Source organism: Arachis ipaensis, chromosome B01 (assembly GCF_000816755.2).
Source record: "Arachis ipaensis cultivar K30076 chromosome B01, Araip1.1, whole genome shotgun sequence".
Lineage (NCBI taxonomy): Eukaryota > Viridiplantae > Streptophyta > Magnoliopsida > Fabales > Fabaceae > Arachis > Arachis ipaensis.
Genome location: NC_029785.2, coordinates 71,896,546 through 71,916,481, shown reverse-complemented (window position 1 = coordinate 71,916,481; position 19,936 = coordinate 71,896,546). Strand labels below are relative to the sequence as shown.

The 19,936-nt window shown below is 38.4% G+C and overlaps 1 protein-coding gene across 1 annotated transcript; it reads right to left on the bottom strand.

Annotated features, from left to right (window-relative positions):
- On the bottom strand, positions 12,644 to 13,318 carry LOC107608530. Its single transcript, XM_016310303.1, has one exon. It carries the CDS (start codon positions 13,316 to 13,318, stop codon positions 12,644 to 12,646), a length of 675 nt encoding a protein of 224 aa, XP_016165789.1.

The following is a 19,936-nucleotide window of genomic DNA, read 5'->3' as shown; positions in this document are numbered from 1 at the left end:
ATAAGTTTTACAAAATTTGGGGGACTGAAAGTCATGTTATGTCCCGCCAAAGTTGATCAATCTCTAACTTTTCAAATTTCTCAATCCAAAAATCAATTCAATTATAACCAAAATAAATACCAATCACCTGTCCATCCTTCCTCACTCATTCCACACCTAATTACTCAATTTAATTCACAAATCACCATTTATAATTATCACCAATCCTCATCATCCTTAACAATTATCATCATTTCATATTACCACACATATAACTCACTCAATCCTCATACACAATTCATATACCACAGCATATCAACATACAATTCATGCAATATATACAATATTTTCCATCAAAGATCACTAATCATCAACAATTCACATAGTTCAACTTATCCTACAGTCAACTAGCCTAAATTTTCACGTAACATTAAACATTAACTATGAGAAACCAAAACCATACGTTGGCCGATTCCTCCCTAAGCCAAAAATACCTCAAAAACCCATTTGCTCTTATGTCTCCAAGTTGAACCAGCCACCAAAGCTTGATTTCAAGCTCTTCAATTCAACGATTCAATCTCCAATTCAACATAAATTCAATTTAATTCCATAAAATTCACCAAATTAAAACTAGGGTTCACATAATTGGACAAACCATAAGAGTTTAGAGTTTTCTTACCTTATCCATTGATGACTGGAATAAAACCCAACAATTCTCCAATGCTTGAGTACCCTAAACCATTAAAATCACAAAATCTCCCAATATACTAACCCAAATTTGAAAAAATTTAAGGAAGTGAGAAATGGGAACAGAATTCTAATATTCTTAGCACTTTTTGAAGATAAAATTGATGAGCTCGACGAGACGAACGTGTGGCCACAAACGGCTCCTCAATCGGAGCTCCGAATTGAGAGATATGGTAGATTGAAGTTGTGATTAAATTTGGGATTTAGGGTTCTATTCCTTTTCTCTGTTCTCAGTGGGTTCCTTGAAGAATGGGGGAAAAGAGTGGCTGATGGGCATTACATTGGTTGGGCTTTGGGCCCAATACGGGCCCGGTCGAATCGGTATAACCTGTTGGCCTGGTTTTGGGTCAAATTCTTTAAAATTAGTGTCAAAATTCATATTTTAAATATTTCTACTTCCCTAAACTATAAAAAATTAATTTCCTAATTTATTTGAATAATAATTAATTTATTAACTAATTATTTATTAATTTTGTGGGATTTACATCCTACCACCTAATTAAGAATTTTGTCCCCAAAATTCAGATTCAATTATCTGAAGATAGGTGTAGTTAGTCTCTTCTCATTTTGGATTTCAAGTTCCTAGGTGTGTTTGTCAATATTAGCTCGACTCCAAGAAATCTTTACTAACGACACTACTCTTCCACGTAGTCGCTTAATAATGGTATCGTTAATTCTAACTGGAATTATGTGAAACGTCAAATCCCCTTTCTGATTGAACAAACTCATGTTCTAAAACATGGTTTACCTCAGGAGTATACTACTGGGGCTGTGGAATGTAGAGTAAGTTGTGCGGGTTCAAGAGATACAGGGTAAAACTATTTGATATGTCACCCGCCCCTAATCCATTTTAATACTTCAAACGGTTTAATACATCTCGGTCTTAATCCCTTAGTTTTGATTGCTCACCGATTCTAGTCTGTTGAAGTAACTTTTAAGAATGCGTAACTTTCTCCTTCAAACTATCCATGTTTTTTCCACTCTTATTCGTGTAACTCTTCTGTTGGCTTTGCGCAGTTAGAATCTTAACTCAAATTTGCATAATCTTTTCTCTGTTGTCTCGGCTATCAAATTCGGGACCTACGATGCTTAATCCTCTGGGTTCATTTAAACACAAAGGCGATTAACGGACCATGCAACCTTACTATTTTTCCGATGTATAGTTTCGTTAATTTCTTCGATGAATAGTTCGCTCTGATAGGCGGAAAGTAAGTGGACTTGGTCACTTGATTCACGATTACCCAACAACGTCAAATCTTTCAATCAATACTTGGAGTTTTCCTGCACCACATCATGATGTTGCATCCGCTCACATCCTAAGGCCTTCGATAGTGCATCGCAGAATTTCCGAATAGTTCATTAGGTTCGGATGTCACAAATACTGGCACTGAAGTTACTCTCTTTTCTCAAGGTTCAAAAAATTTTTCGCATTTAGACATCCAAATAAACGGTGCATCCTAGCGCATCAACTTTATCACAGGCAATACAGTCGGCAAGAATTAAAGCTCCAAAACTCCTCTTGATGTCACTTACTTATTTCTGTATTCAAAAGTCTTGCTCTAAGGAACTAATATCTTAGTGGTTACATCTAAAAATTGTATGCAGAGCCAAAAAATAAGCTCCAAGTGATTTCAGAGGGTACAAAGCTCAAAGAAAAACAAACAAATTTCACGATAGTTGCAAGAGTTAGAAAGGATATCTTATATTACGATTAAACAAAGTCGTAGAGAAACAATGGAATGCACCAGAAAGAGAATTTAAAGTGCACCTCCAAAAAGGAATCTAAGTCAAGAATCTATGATAGAAAGAACAAGGCATATCAAATCAATTAAGTCTCGGTCGATTTTAAGGGACACAGGTTCAGGAAGGAAGGCATTTCGAATGCAATTTTTTCAAAGATTCAAGGATCGCTTGGTTGTATCAAAACAAGCTTAGGCTCATCTCGAAAGGGACAAATTCATATATGGATACATGCCTATAAGGGGTAGAATCGGGAGAATGATCAATTTTTTTCTTTTTTTTTTCAAGAAGAAATTTGAGATAAACTCTAACGCAAGTTACAAAAGAAAGACTAGATTGAGTCGCGGAGATTCGTTGGTATTTTCTTTCTCGCATAAAGCCTCCTGTTGTCGTCTTTTCTCTTCTCCCTGACATAATTGGCACTCCCCAAAGGGAAACACTTGGTCGAATAGATTTCTCATCCAGTACTCCCTTCAATAAGATCCTAAGTCTGCCGATTCTAACTTAATCCTAAGTTTATTACAAATTCCATTTCTCCTTGCGGTAGAAATTCTGGAACATCCTCAGAAAACATTCTAGGAAACTCCTCATAGTAAGGATTCAATCAACACTTCACCCGCTACTTAACCATTTAACAGTTAAAAGATAAACCCTTGTCATTCCTCCCCACAGCATTTCACCGTCATTGATTTCTAATAACAAATCTGTACAATTATTAGCACTCCTGATCCTTTAGATATATCTTAAATTGAATGCTCGAATTAGTTCAATCCACTTTCGCTACGTTACTCTAATCTGTTAACCTCCAAGAACCTAGCCACTCCTCTACGTTAACAAAAAATCGCTTTATCTCAATAATCAAATATCATCAACTGCTAATTCATTTGGAAAAATCACGGATCCCACAACTCAACCATGTGCTATGAATGAATACTATGATCTCATGTTATGCAAGGCAGTTAAATCAATGCAGTTACTAGTTCACGATTATCTCTGATCAGAGTGTCTAGTCTGTCAGCACCGTTCGCTGTCATGGTGAACATGCATCCCTGCTATTGAGCTCTCCCAACTTCCTGACTCTTCTTTTCTGGATAATTCCATGACAAATGCCCGGTTCCTCCATAGTAGTAGCATATACCCAAGCTAGCTCTGCATAGAGTATTCGGGTGGTATCTGCCACACCTCCTACAAGTCAAGTCATTCGGTGGAATCTGAGCTTGCTTTCCTTTGCCTCTTCCCTAATTGTTGTTATTATTGAATCTTGAGAAGTTATTCTAACCTTGAGGTTGTTGTGGAACATAGCCACCTCGCTTGAAATTTAGACCTCTCGACGCCAAATTTCTCCCTTGATCTCTCCTAACAAAAGCTTAGTGATCGCCCTTGTTTGACGTGACCTTTTTTGCACAATCCTCAGTAACTCAGCTTTTGTTTACCAGTTCAGAGAAAGTTCTGATCTCCATTGAGCCTACTGTACTTAAAATGTCACCCTGAAGTCCACCTTCGTACTTGATGCACTTCTACTCTTTTAATTCCCTCGAAACACGCTGACAGATCCTAGAAAATTGACACAATTCTTCAAATTGATTGGTGTACTCTGCCACTGACATAGGACCCTGCTTCAACTATAGTAACTCGAGCTCCTTGGCTGTCTAACTAAATTGGGAAAATATTTCTTATAAAACTTAGATTGAAAAGCATTTCAGGGTATTGTAGTGTTAGGTCATTGCAGCAGGCGTCAGGTTCCCTGCCACCAATGCTGAGTTTCACCTCCCAACTGATAAGTGGCGAACTCAACACACTAGTCCTCAGGCACTTGCTATGCTTACAAAGCTCATTCCATCGCCTGAAACTAATTATCAGCCTCTGTAGGATTTGTTATTCCTCGAAAAATCCGTGAGTTTATCTTCATAAAGGTCATCGGCCCATTTCTGCCGTTACCCCCATTTTCGTTGTTAATCTGCTGACCAAGGACCTCAGCTGTTGCCTGCATAGCAGCTGCCATATTTTCCAGAGCATTCATGAAATTTACGGGATTATTCGCAATTGTTTTAGGCTTCACATTACCATTACGGCCTCTGCCTCGACTGCGTCTGTGTCCATAAGTCGTCATTTGGTTCCTGTTCACACTAAACAAGTGATATCAAGGTGATCAATCTCAATATCTCAAGCCTAGTGCTTCAAAGTCTCAAATGCATGCTCATGAACAAATATGTCACATATATAAGTTAGATATCCTAATTAGCATATACACACACCCAGAGCATGCCCAGAAGCATAATCAGTCCATCCCTTAGGCTCTATAGGAACGAACTGCTCTAATACCATAATGTAACACCCTACCAAACAGAGCCTTATGCTTAAGTCGTAAAGCAGAAAAGAAAATGTGTATATATATATATATATAGTTGAAAGAATAGTAACTAGGAGCCTTGAAGAAGAAGCTAAACAAAATCAAAACTGAAGTCGCATCATTCTCGTAAGAATAAGCATAACTGGATAAGCAAGATCGTAAGAAAGCTAAAACATATATACAGATCAGAGTTCTAAAAATACAGATATCAAGTTCCAGACTCGATCTGCGAAGCTAAAACTGGCTAAAGTATGTATGTATACACACACACACACACACACACACACACACACACACAAACACAACCCAAAATATGTACTCAAACCATAAAGTGAACACCTGTTTCTCCATAACATCTTATAAGAGGGACAAAATGTAAAATATACAAGTAGAAACAAAATTCTAAGCCCAACATATAGTTCTTTACTTCCTGAAGGCCTCCAAAATTCTCAGTGAGGTGCCTCTCGACCTGTATCTAAAAAATAGCAGAAATATGCATGGAATGAGAACCGGGGGTTCTCAGTATAGTAAATGTGTCTGCATAGTTAATATAAAAGGTCATGGGAAAGCCAGAGGCATTCCAAGAACTTCGACACTCAGAAATTAAACTTAGAATTAATTCTAAACCAGAAGGGTTGGTACCCTAACTACGGGATTCCTACCTCTAAGCAAATTCTTCACCTTAATCTCCTACAAACTTCCTAAATACCGGTGGAACAACCTTCATCACTCCTCCGCCGTATGAGGGGTCTATCAAATACATACACAAACAAGCCAAACAAAGAAAGTACAGATAGAATTCAAATACTGCAAGTAAACAAGTAGCAGCTAAACATGTCAAAACAGTTAGGCAAATCCAAAACAAATGCACACTAAAGCAAAACATTCAAATGCATATGATGTATGCCTGTCCTGTGGCTGATGATATTATCTGTCAATTATATAGCCAACCCGACATGTCCTGGTAGCTAACCGTGGACAGTCCCTCTGTACGCGCATCCCCAAGCTTAGCGATATCCATGGAAATAATCCCAAGCTCATCCATGGGAGAGAAAAAATCCCAAGATAAACTTTATACATGAGGGAGACACCCCAAACTCAAATTTATATATATATGGGATTGCCCATGGGAGAACTGGGAGAGTTAAAGTGCCCGGTCACATATTACGACAGAGGGTCAATGACGTAGTGCAAACCGTCAGCTTCGAATTTTTCACAAATTGAGTTCCGTTGCAAGTATAGTCCAAGCCAACGGATAATGCTCACAGTCAAAGTTTGAATTCAAACAATGTCACAATTTAAAACCAATTCAATTCCAGGAGTTTCAATTCCCGGGTCGTCTCCCAAGGACACTTGAGACCAATGAGTGTGCAATCTTGGTTGTGAGGATCATGGGGTTTTCAATAAAAGGGATAAACATATAAAGCAATAAAAGAACATGCAAAATTGTAATAAATGAACTAATAAAGGAATTAACAAAGTAACTATGCAATATAGACAAGTAAAGTGTAAAAGGAACTAATGTAAATATGTACGAAGGAATTGAAGCATAAAAGGTATCTTGGCTTGGAGTGAGCTAAGGGTCCTTTCCTTGTTGGAACCACAACTATGACAACTAGAATGGATCAATATCACTTGATTAACCCTCACATTGGAGAGTAAGTTAAAGGAGCATAAGTGTTCTTAACCCACAAATCCTAAATTGCTTGCTAATTGCCTTAGCAACAACCTAGCATTAGTGGGAACAAGTGCAATTAACAATCCAAAAAATTGACACTAAATGTTGGGCATTCCAACTCTAGGAACCCAATTGCTCACTTTTCCCAAGCCAAGAAATAGAAAACTAGCCCAAAATCATAATTGACGTTTTGTCGAACACTTGGTGGGCAAGAACTCTAAACATGGGAAAAATGAGGCAAAGCTTGAAACCAAAAGCAACAAATGACCTCAATCAACAATAAAGACTCAAGAAAGCATGTAACAATCATCAATAATCAAATTTATCAATAAGAAATAGAAATTGCAAAAGAGAAGTAAATTGAACTATAACTTGAAATATAAGAAAGAGTAAGAACAATATAACTATAAAGAGTAGTAACAAACAGATACTTACAATGGAAATTAGCAAAATCCAAGATCAAAATAGAAATGGCACTTGAATGTAAAAACCCTAGTATAAACCCTAGTAGAGATGATGAAAAACTTAAAGAAAAACTATACTAAAGCTATCTACTACTACTCCTAAGTTACCCTAATGTTATGCTATGATCTTCTCTTCATTTTCCCTTCCTTATGAGCTAAATGGCTTCAGAAATGGGCCTCAAAACCACCAAAATCACGAGTCACGTGAGATTTTAATGAAGGCATGTGCGGCCACCTGTGCGGACGCACAAACGTGTGCGCACGCACACTCTGCCAAAAATCTCTACCCGTGCATACACACGGGAGGTTGTGCGCACGCACACTAGGCGATGCTTGAATGGATGCACGACGCGCACGATGCGGCTTACGTGCACGCATGGCTCTGATCCGATGGCTGTGCGTACACACGCAGGTCTGTGCGTACGCATACTAGGCTGAGCTCTTCTCCTTTGATTCTCCATGCTTCCTCCACTTTGAATGCTCTTCTTCCATTCTCTCCAAGCCATTCCTGCCTTATACCTCTGAAATCACTCACAAATAACATCAAGGCATCGAATAGAAGGTAAATGGAATAAAATTAATCAAATTAGGCACAAAAGAACATGTTTTCATAATCAAGCACAAATTAGGAGGAAGTTCAAATGCATGCTATTTAGTAGAATAAGTGCAAGTTTATATGATGAAATGCATTCAATTTCAACCAAAAATCATCATCAAATATGGATTCATCAATTCCCCTACACTTAAACACTAGCATGTCCTCATGCTAAACACACTCAAAGGAGATAGATGAAAGAAAAACGATTTATTCTATGTACTACCTAAATGCATGCAACTATCCTAAAGGTTACTACCAATATGTACTATGCAAAGAGTTGGTAAAAAAAACCATGAAATTTCAATCCATCACAAGAACGCTTTGGGGCAAATGCAAAGAGTTTATGCACTAAAACCAATGTCCAAGGAATTGAATTGAGCTTTCCAAAACTAATCAACAAACAACTTGCAAGAAGATACAACATGAGATGCAAGAACATAGAATTGAGCGATCGAACCCCTCACCGGATGTGTATTCACTCAATTCGCTCAGGGTTTAGGGCTTAGTCACTCAATTCTCCTTTTATCATGCTTTTCAAAGATTTTCACTTCATCTAACAATCAACTAGTATTTGATGCATGAAAGACACATATCATGAGGTCTTTGGAGGGTTGTAATGGGGCCAGGGTTTAGGTAGGATAAATATGGTTAAGTGGACTTAAAGAATTAGTTCTTTGATTAGCTTAAGTGTCCACCTAATCCTATATTACCTATATACCCATAACAATGCAACCTAGCTACCCAATTTTTCTCCTATCTCACCTTACTCATGCACTTTCTTTTCAAAACATGGACATATGCATCCTTTATTTTAACTTTTTATTTCACATTCTATTATGCAAAAGTTTTTTTTTTAATTTCTTTTCTTTGTTAGCACAAGAGATGCATATAACCTAAAACAAAGAACACATGAGTATTTTTCAATTGCCAATTTTTCACAATGAGTTCCATGTCTTTATCGCTAATGCTTCCCAATAATTCTCCCCCACACTTAGAATATACACAGTAATCCACCCAAGCTAATCAAAGAGTAATTCAAGGACATCAATGGTTTTTTGCTTAAGGGGAAATAATGTGCTAAAATCAGAACAAAAGGGAATTACAGGCTCAATAGGGGTTCACAATGGTGAGTACAAGGGTTGGCCATATAGGTTGGTGAGTTCAACATCAAAGATGGCCTCAATCATGCTAAATGCATCCAAACAACAAATACAGGATATAAAGAATCATGCAAATCAATGATCACAATCAAAAGGGAGTAAAATCACACCAGAACAAACATTATGGTTGAAAAATGCAACCATCTATCAAAGCTCAAATCTTACAAGGTATGTTGTCCTAGCTCTTTTCTATGTTCCACAAACAGAATACTTCAAGCAAGTTGGAAAACATAAAATTTTTCTTCAATTCAACTGATGGTATGCCCTAAGAAAGATTTCATGAAAATTACTTGGTGTTTCACCAAACTTATTCATTCTATCATGCAACATGCAAACATTAACTACCATATAACTATGAACACTAAAGGGATATATAAAGACAAACCAATTAAAATGCAATAAAGATAAATCTACTAAAATTGAGTAAAAAGAACTAAAAGAGTATTGCAAAGTGTTTTGTGAAAAGAAATTTTTTTACCCCCACAAAGTCATTGATCCTCTCCCACACTTAGTTTGTGCACGGTCCTCCGTGCTTGCTTAGGATCCGGGAGAATGAGAATTTCGGGGCCACTTTCAACTGGTGGTATCGGGAATGGGTTGGTCACCTTCATCACGCTCCTCCCCAACTAGCTTGGATGAAGCCTCAAAAGTTGGGCCGGGGGTCTCTTCCTTCTAGCTTTGCCGCTATCCACTCAAAACGCTTGTGCTCCAATTGCTCCATGCGGTGGATATCGTGCAAGATGTCTCGAAATAAATCCGGAAGAGACCGGAGAATCGGTAAAGGAGTCGATGAAGTTGGTAGACTTGACGGTGGTGCTACGGGTGCCTTCCTCTTCGAGGGTGTCTTCTCTGATGATCCATCCAATTCTCCCCTCAGAATGAACTTGTTGCCTCTTAGAAACTCGAACATGATGTCCATTGGTTGCCTCTCTACCCCCACTGTGTTTGCTAAGCGCATCACCATCGACGGAAATAGAATGTTGATATTTTTCTTCTCAACCAATTTCCAAATTGATTTGTGCAACAAAGGTACAATGGCTATATGCTTCCCTTCCATAATAGCCCAAAGTAACAAAGCAGTTCTAAATCTGACATGGGTAGTGTGGGTGCTCGGGATGATGTAGTCCGCCACAATCTGATGCCATATACGAGCTTCGACATTCAAATCAGAGTATGCAATACTAGTGGGAACAAAATTTCTCCCTTTGCTATACTCCCAAGATGCATCAAGACAGCCTATTCTCTCAAGAATGGGAGCCAGAGATATTCTTCCTTTGGATACATCCACTTTTATCTTGAAATAATCATCTTTCTCAAGCAGAATGTGGGGGATGCTCAGAATAGCTTCTAGAGCTTGATTGGACGTATCCAACATCCTTTCCCAGAGGAATACTGACTTCGGTTCCCAAGCTTGGTAGTTCGCATAGAATTCCCGCACCATAGTTTTATTTACTTCAATGGGTTCTCGCTCGAGAAATCCCCAATGAAGCGAGGCAATTCTTTGATGAATAGTCGCCTTGTACTGGCTTGGAACCTTCAATGTCCGCTTCCAATGGATTGTGCACTTCTCAATAGCCTCGTATTGAGAGTCGGATCTTTGGTTAACCAAGATACTCGGTTTATCACCTTGGCGATTCCACCAAATATCAGGAGAGCGATCGGTAGTTTGCACAACCGGCGAAGTAACCGGGGCCTTACCCTTCTTTCGCATCCTGAAAATAAAATAAAAGATTTTCGAGATCATAGGGCAACAATAATATAAAATCACTGAGGAAGCACTAACAAGGTTAAAAGAAGCTTTTAAAATAGTGTGATTTACAAAAACACAGTGTGTATATTCCAATGATGCGCGCAGTTGGAACACACACCGGCGAGATACCACGGCAACCACACTGTTTATCGGTCAAATCTCACTGCTTCTCAAATAAGTGCTTAAGTTGCAAGGCTAAAGCATGGACATAAAAGCAAGTTCAAGCTCGCACCAATTGATTCATTAACACGCTTTGAATGTAATAGTCATTGAGGTTGTTGGCAAGAAATTTCATCAGCAAAAGAGTGTACAACAACAATAACCATTCACTCAAAGTGAAGTGTCAATTGCTCATCCTCAAGAAGTGGTAAGTACATGTGCAATGTTCTTAAGTTGAGGCCAAAAGATGTTTGATCAAGACATCATCTAAAGTTGAACATTTGTAAAGTGATTACCGAATCCAAATTCAGAGATGAATAATGATAATTGAGTTTCACACAACACAATGCATTTGTAACCGAGAGCGCACATCAACAAACAAGGAAATGCATTGGTGAATTCACTTAACTACCATCAAAGTCATAATTGAAGTTGCACAATTCATACAATATGCCTAACAAGAGATAAATTGAACACATATGATGGCCATGTCATATGAATTAAACAAAGTGTTCATAGAGGCATTTCATCAAACATGTGGTATGCAATGTGCAAGCTTATCATAATTAATGCTCAAATGCAATCATAATCAACCCATAATCAAATATCAACACTTGCAATACACAAAGGATCAGAGGAAGCAATAAAGTTAATCTAAGCAATATGAAAAGAAAATCATGACAATTGCAAAAATCAACAAAAAAGGAAAAGGAAAAATAACAACCTGAAAATTGAAGGTTGAAACAAGCGAGAAATGAGGAAGAAACAATGGCACTTCTTATAGCCACTGCGACTTGCGGCGGTTGGGTTCGCCGGAAAAACATCGGAGGAGAAAAAAAATCACCGGTGGTGAAGAGAGAAGAGAGAAAGGAAAGAAAGAAGGAAAAGAAAAGAGAAGTAAGAGAGAGAGGGTATGAGAGAGAGGTGGTGGCGGCTTGAAGGCGGCGGTGGCCGGCGGCAGGGTCACATAGAGCTAGGCAGAGGTTGAGAGAGAGCAATAGTAGTGAGAAGAAGAAGAAAATGAAACTGCTGCTCAACAGGGCAGGGTGCTCTGTTAACGCCCAAAACGAGTCGTGTGCGCGCACAAAAAGCAAAAATTAGAGGACTTGCGAACGCACACAGCATGCGATCACTGCGACCAGAGAGGTTGTATAAGAGTGTGCGGACGCACAGCAGGGAGCGCGCGCACAGAGGTTGCAAGATAGAGGGGTGTGTGTGTACGCACAAAACGCAAAAAGGAGGGGGATGCAGGCGCACAGAGCATGCGGTTGCTCCCACCAGAGGGGTTGCAACAACGCGTGCGGGTGCATAAGGGCGTGCGCTCGCACAGAAAGCTTCTCTCGCTCTCTCTTTCTCTCTCTTTTTTTTAAAGGAATTGCTTGAGGTACATAGTCATTCGTGTGTGCGCACACAGCTCCGTGCGCACGCACAAGGACAAAGATAGGGGGAGGTTGTTCACACGCACAACTCATGATGACGCTCCCACCAGAGGGGTTGTCAATTGGTGTGCGGACACACACCTCTGCGTGGCCGCACAAGAAGCGCGATAAGCGGAATACGTGCGTATGCACAGAGGGGTGCGCATGCACGGGACTCAGAAAACAGGGCAGCGCCCATGCACAGGCAGTGCTGGCGCTGCGACCAGAGGGTGCTGCAACAAGTGTGCGGGTGCATAGAGGCATGCGCTCGCACAGATGGTGGAAAATGCAATTTTGTGCGCACGCACAGGTGCCCTGTTTCACAAAAATTTTTCTTTTCAAAACTAAGGTTCCCTCCTATAGCATAGCAATATACCAACCCCAAATCATACAAACAAGCATAAATTTATGATCCACAAGCAATTCAACTTATTCAATTCAAAAATACTAAATCAAAACTAAGCCAATCATCATACCACAAGAAAGCAACCAATTCAAAAAGCTATAAACAAAAAGATAAAGTTGATACAATGTTACCATGGTGGGATGTCTCCCACCAAGCACTTTGGTTTATAGTCCTAAGTTGGACTATGCATGGCCTCATTGGTCACTTGAAACTTCTCCAAGGAGGAAAATATCCAACTCCTTGGCATTCTTAGGTCGAGTGTGATAGAGTTTCACCCTATGACCATTGATTTTAAACTTGATCCCATTGATAGGGGGAATCACTTCCACCACTCCATAAGGCTTGACATCCACCACCTTGAATGGACCATCCCATCTAGATCTCAACTTCCCGGGCATCAATTGCAACCTCGAATTGTACACAAGCACTTCATCACCTATCTTAAAACTTTTACTCCTAATATTTTGGTCATGGAATGTCTTGGCTTTCTCCTTGTAAAACTGGGAATTCTCATATGCTTCTATCCTAAGACACTCTAATTCCTCCAATTGGAGCTTATGTTCCATCCTTGCTCCCTTCAAATCCGGATTGCAATTCTTCACCGCCCAATAGGCTCTATGTTTGATTTCAACAGGAAGATGACAAGGCTTCCCAAAAATAATACGAAAGGGACTCATTCCGATTGGGGTTTTGTAAGCGGTCCTATATGCCCATAGTGCATCTCCCAATCTGGAACTCCAATCCTTCTGCTGTGGGTTAACCCCTTTCTCCAAGATCCACTTGAACTCCCTGTTGGACACTTCTGCTTGCCCATTAGTTTGAGGATGATAGGCTGTGGAGACTTTGTGGATGACCCCATACTTTTTCATCAACACCTCAATTTTCCTGTTGCAAATATGAGTTCCTTGGTCGCTCACTGATGAGCGGATAATTTATACGCTTTTTGGCATTGTTTTTAGTATGTTTTTAGTAGAATCTAGTTATTTTTAGGGATGTTTTCATTAGTTTTTATGTTAAATTCACATTTCTAGACTTTACTATGAGTTTGTGTGTTTTTCTATGATTTCAGGTATTTTCTGGCTGAAATTCAGGGACTTGAGCAAAAATCAGATTCAGAGGTTGAAGAAGGACTGCTGATGCTGTTGGATTCTGACCTCCCTGCACTCAAAGTGGATTTTCTGGAGCTACAGAACTCAAAATGGAGCGTTTCCAATTGAATCGGAAAGTAGACATCCAGGGCTTTCCAGAAATATATAATAGTCCATACTTTGGCCGAGTTTAGACGATGCAAAAGGGCGTTGAACACCAGTTCTACGCTGCAGTCTGGAGTTAAACGCCAGAAACACGTCACGTACCATAGTTGAACGCCAAAAACACGTTACAACTTGGCGTTCCACTCCAGAAGAAGCCTCTACACGTGTAAACTTCAAGCTCATCCCAATCACACACCAAGTGGGCCCCGGAAGTGGATTTATGCATCAATTACTTATTTCTGCAAACCCTAGTAACTAGTTTAGTATAAATAGAACTTTTTACTAGTCTTTTAGACATCTTATGATTTTTAGTTCATCTTTAGATCATATTGATCACATTTGGGGCTGGCCTCTGGGCCATGCCTGAACCTTCATCACTTATGTATTTTCAACGGTAGAGTTTTCTACACTCCATAGATTAAGGTGTGGAGCTCTGTTGTTCCTCATGAATTAATGCAAAGTACTACGGTTTTTTATTCAATTCAACTTATTCCGCTTCTAAGATATTCATTCATACTCCAACATGAATGTGATGAACGTGACAATCATCATCATTCCCCCACAAACGCGTGCCTGACAACCACTTCCGTTCCACCTTAGATTGGATGATTATCTCTTGGATCTCTTAATCAGAATCTTTGTGGTATAAGCTAGAATGATGGCGGCATTCATGAGAATCTGGAAAGTCTAAACCTTGTCTGTGGTATTCCGAGTAGGATTCAGGGATTGAATGACTGTGACAAACTTCAAACTCGCGAGTGCTGGGCATAGTGACAGACGCAAAAGGAGGGTGAACCCTATTCCAATATGATCGAGAACCTCAGATGATTAGCCATGCTGTGACAGAGCATTTGGACCTTTTTCACAAGAGGATGGGATGTAGCCATTGACAACGGTGATGCCCTTACATAAAGTTTACCATGGAAAGGAGTAGGACTGATTGGATGAAGACAGCAGGAAAGCAGAAGTTCAGAAGAACAAAGGCATCTCTATACGCTTATCTGAAATTCTCACCAATGAATTACATAAGTATTTCTATCTTTATTTTCTATTTATTTATTATTTATTTTCAAAAACTCCATAACTATTTGATATCCGCCTGACTGAGATTTACAAGGTGACCATAGCTTGCTTCATACCAACAATCTCCGTGGGATCGACCCTTACTCATGTAAGGTTTTATTACTTGGACGACCCAGTGCACTTGCTGGTTAGTTGTATCGAAGTTGTGACAAATTATGAATTAAGATTAGAGTACCAAGTTTTTGGAGCCATCACCAGGGATTGTTCGAGTGACAATTTCGCCCAGGGATCACAATTTCGTGCACCAAGTTTTTGGCGCCGTTGCCGGGGATTGTTTTGAGTTTGGACAACTGACGGTTCATCTTGTTGCTCAGATTAGGTAATTTTTTTTTGTTTTATTTTCAAAAAAAAAAAATTTCAAAAATCTTTCAAAAAAAAAAATTTTTCCCTTTGTTTTCGAAAATTATTTCAAAATTTTTAAGAATGAATTCTAGTGTTTCATGAAGCATGTTGAAGCCTGGCTGGCTGTAAAGCCATGTCTAAATTCTTTTGGACTGAGGCTTCCAAACCATCATCACAAGAGCAAGCTAGCTGTTCCTGATCCACCTGCTACTGTTTGCTTGAGATACATGCTGAAGCTTTGCTGGCCATTGGCCATGTCTAGTGTTTTGGACCGGAACTTTCAATGAAAGCCTGGCTGGCTAGTGAGCCATGTCTAATTCCTGGACTGAAGCTTTAGACTAAAAATACAAGATTCCTGGAATTTATATTAAAAATTTTGGAATCCTTATTTTCTCTTTTTCAAATAATTTTCGAAAAATACCAAAAAAAAATTTGAAAATCATAAAATCAAAAATAATTTTTTGTTTCTTGTTTGAGTCTTGTGTCAATTTTTAAGTTTGGTGTCAATTGCATTTTTCTAAAAATTTATGCATTTTTCAAAAATTCATGCATTCATAGTGTTCTTCATGATCTTCAAGTTGTTCTTGGTAAATCTTCTTGTTTGATCTTGATGTTTTCTTGTTTTGTGTCTTTTGTTGTTTTTCATATGCATTTTTCGTTTGTTAGAGTCCAAGTATTAAAGATTTCTAAGTTTGGTGTCTCGCATGTTTTCTCTGCATCAAAAATTTTCAAAAATAAGTTCTTGGTGTTCATCTTGACATTCAAAGTGTTCTTGGTGTTCATCTTGACATTCATAGTGTTCTTGCATGCATTGTGTGTTTTGATTCATAATTTCTATATTATGAGTCTTTTTCATGTTTTTCTCTTTCTTCATAAAAAAATTCAAAAATAAAAAATATCTTTTTAAAATCTTTTTCAAAAATCATATCTTTTCCATTTTTTTATTTTCAAAAATTTCAAAAACCTTTTTCAAAATATTTTCAAAATATTTTTCTTATCTTTATTTCATAATTTTCGAAAATATCACCAAAAATTAATGTTTTGATTCAAAAATTTCAAGTTTGTTACTTACTTGTTAAGAAAGATTCAAACTTTAAGTTCTATAATCATATCTTATGATTTCTTGTGAGTCAAGTCATTAATTTTGATTTTAAAAATCAAATCCTTTTCAAAACTAATTTCAATCATATCTTTTCAAAAATATCTTTTATCTTTTATCTTATCTTTTCCAAATCATATCTTTCCATCATATCTTTTCATATCATATCTTTTTCAAAAATTTGATTTTAAAATATCTTTTCTAACTTCTTATCTTCTTATCTTTTCAAAATTGATTTTCAAATCTTTTTCAACTAACTAATTGACTTTTTGTTTGTTTCTTATCTTTTTCAAAACTACCTAACTAACTCTCTCTCTCTAATTTTCGAAAATCTCTTCCCTCTTTTTCAAAAATTCTTTTTAATTAACTAATTGTTTCAATTTTTAATTTTAATTTGATTTCATTCCTAATTTTCGAAAATCACTAACCCTTTTTCAAAATTTTATTTTCGAAAATCCTCTTTCTCTCTTATCTCCTTCTATTTATTTATTCATCTACTAACACTTCATCTCACCTAAATTCGAACCCCCTCTTCCATCTGTGTTCGAATTTTCTCTTCTTCCCTTCTTTACATTACATTCTTTTCTTCTTCTACTCACACAGGGGAACCTCTATACCTGGGTAAAAAGGATCCCTATTATTATTATTTTTCTGTTCCCTCTTTTTCATATGAGCAGGAGCAAGGACAAGAACATTCTTGTTGAAGCAGACCCTGAACCTGAAAGGACTCTGAAGAGGAAACTAAGAGAAGCTAAAATACAACAATCCAGATATAACCTTACAGAAATTTTTGAACAGGAAAAGGAGATGGCAGCCGAAAATAATAATAATGCAAGGAGCTACTTCTGCAGGTGGATCCATTCACCTAAAGAAAATGCCTGCAGAAGCTCAAGAACTCATTGACATGGTTGCTAACAACCAGTTCATGTACACTTCTGAGAGGAATCCTGTGAGTAATGGGACGCCTCAGAAGAAGGAAGTTCTTGAAATTGATACTTTGAATGCCATATTGGCCCAGAATAAAATATTGACTCAGCAAGTCAATATGATTTCTCAGAGTCTGAATAGAATGCAAGCTGCATCTAACAGTACTCAAGAGGCATCTTCTGAAGAAGAAGCTTATAATCCTAAAAACCCTGCAATAGCAGAGGTGAATTACATGGGTGAACCATATGGAAACACCTATAATCCCTCATGGAGAAATCACCCAAATTTCTCATGGAAGGATCAACAAAAGCCTCAACAAGGCTTTAATAATGGTAGAAGAAACAGGTTTAGCAATAGCAAGCCTTTTCCATCATCCACTCAGCAACAGACAGAGAATTCTGAGCAGAATCCATCTAGCTTAGCAAATTTAGTCTCTGATCTATCTAAGGTCACTGTGAGTTTCATGAATGAAACAAGGTCCTCCATTAGAAATTTGGAGGCACAAGTAGGCCAGCTGAGTAAGAAGGTCACTGAAACCCCTCCTAGCACTCTCCCAAGCAATACAGAAGAAAATCCAAAGAGAGAGTGCAAGGCCATTGATATAACCATCATGGCCGAATCCAAGGAGGAAGGGGAGGACGTGAATTCCAAGGAGGAAGACCTCCTGGGACGTCTTGTGATCAACAAGGAGTTTCCCTCTAAGGAACCAAAGGAATCTGAGACTCATCTAGAGACCATAGAGATTCCATTGAACCTCCTTATGCCATTCATGAGCTCTGATGAGTATTCTTCTTCTGAAGAGAATGAGGATGTTACTGAAGAGCAAGTTGCCAAGTACCTTGGTGCAATCATGAAGCTGAATGCCAATTTATTTGGTAATGAAACCTGGGGAGATGAACCTCCCCTGTTCACCAATGAACTAAATGCATTGGATCAACTGAGATTGCCTCAGAAGAAACAGGATCCTAGAAAGTTCCTAATACCTTGTACCATAGGCACCATAACCTTTGAGAAGGCTCTATGTGACCTTGGGTCAGGGATAAACCTCATGCCACTCTCTGTAATGGAGAAGCTGGGAATATTTGAGGTACAAGCTGCTAAAATCTCACTAGAGATGGCAGACAACTCAAGAAAAGAGGCTTATGGACAAGTAGAGGACATGTTAGTAAAGGTTGAAGGCCTTTACATCCCTGCTGATTTCATAATCCTAGATACTGGGAAGGATGAGGATGAATCCATCATCCTTGGAAGACCCTTCCTAGCCACAGTAAGAGCTGTGATTGATGTGGACAGAGGAGAATTGATCCTTCAACTAAATGAGGACAACCTTGTATTTAAAACTCAAGGATCTCTCTCTACAACCATGGAGAGGAAGCATGAAAAGCTTCTCTCACTACAGAGTCAACCAGAGACCCCACAGTCAAACTCTAAGTTTGGTGTTGAACTCCCATATCCAAACTCTAAGTTTGGTGTTGGGAAGTCTCAACAATGCTCTGAACATCTGTGAGGCTCCATGAGAGCCCACTGTCAAGCTATTGACATTAAAGAAGCGCTTGTTGGGAGGCAACCCAATTTTTATTTATCTAATTTTATTTTTATTGTTCTTTCATGTTTTATTAGGTTCATGATCATGTGGAGTCACAAAATAAACATAAAAATTGAAAACAGAATAACTTTGATCAAAGGTTGGACCAAGTCCTCATGGACATATGTGTGGAAGGAGCTCAATGGAAGATTGACTCAAAAGGCAAACCGGTTCAACTTAGAAGACTGGACCTTAAGTCTGTAGCTAGAGGTTGGTTGGAGTTCATCCAACGCTCCATCATCCCCACTAGCAACCGATCTGAAGTTACTGTGGATCGGGCCATCATGATCCATAGCATCATGATTGGAGAGGAAGTAGAAGTTCATGAAGTCATCTCCCTTAAACTCTACAAAATAGCCAAAAAGCCCTCCCCCTTGGCAAGGCTAGCTTTCCCTCATCTTATTTGCCATCTATGTTACTTAGCTGGAGCTTTCATAGAAGGAGACATTCCCATTGAGGAAGAGAAGCCCATCACTAAGAAAAGGATGGAGTAAACAAGAGAGCCCACTTGTGGAGCTCAAGAAACGCATGAGGAAGCTCACCATCAAGAAATCCCTGAGATACCTCAAGGGATGCACTTTCCTCCACAGAATTTTTGGGAGCAAATCAACACCTCCCTAGGAGAATTAATTTCCAACATGGGAAAATTAAGGGTGGAACATCAAGAGCACTCCATCATCCTTCATGAAATTAGAGAAGATCAAAAAGCAATGAGGGAGGAGCAACAAAGACAAGGAAGAGACATAGAAGAGCTCAAGGACATCATTGGTTCCTCAAGAAGGAAGCGCCACCATCACTAAGGTGGACTCATTCCTTGTTCTTAAATCTTCTGTTTTTCGTTTTCTTTATGTTAAGTGCTTATCCATGTTTGTGTCTTATTATATGATCATTAGTATTTAGTAACTTTGTCTTAAAGTTATGAATGTCCTATGAATCCATCACCTCTCTTAAATAAAAATGTTTTAATTCAAAAGAACAAGAAGTACATGAATTTTGAATTTATCCTTGAACTTAGTTTAATTATATTGATGTGGTGACAATACTTTTTGTTTTCTGAATGAATGCTTGAACAGTGCATATGTCTTTTGAAGTAGTCGTTTTAGAATGTTAAATATGTTGGCTCTTGAAAGAATGATGACAAGGAGACATGTTATTTGATAATCTGAAAAATCATAAAAATGATTCTTGAAGCAAGAAA

Bases quoted from the DNA above. Each gene is read 5' to 3' on its own strand.
- LOC107608530 (XM_016310303.1), bottom strand. From the start codon at position 13,318: ATGAAAAAGTATGGGGTCATCCACAAAGTCTCCACAGCCTATCATCCT.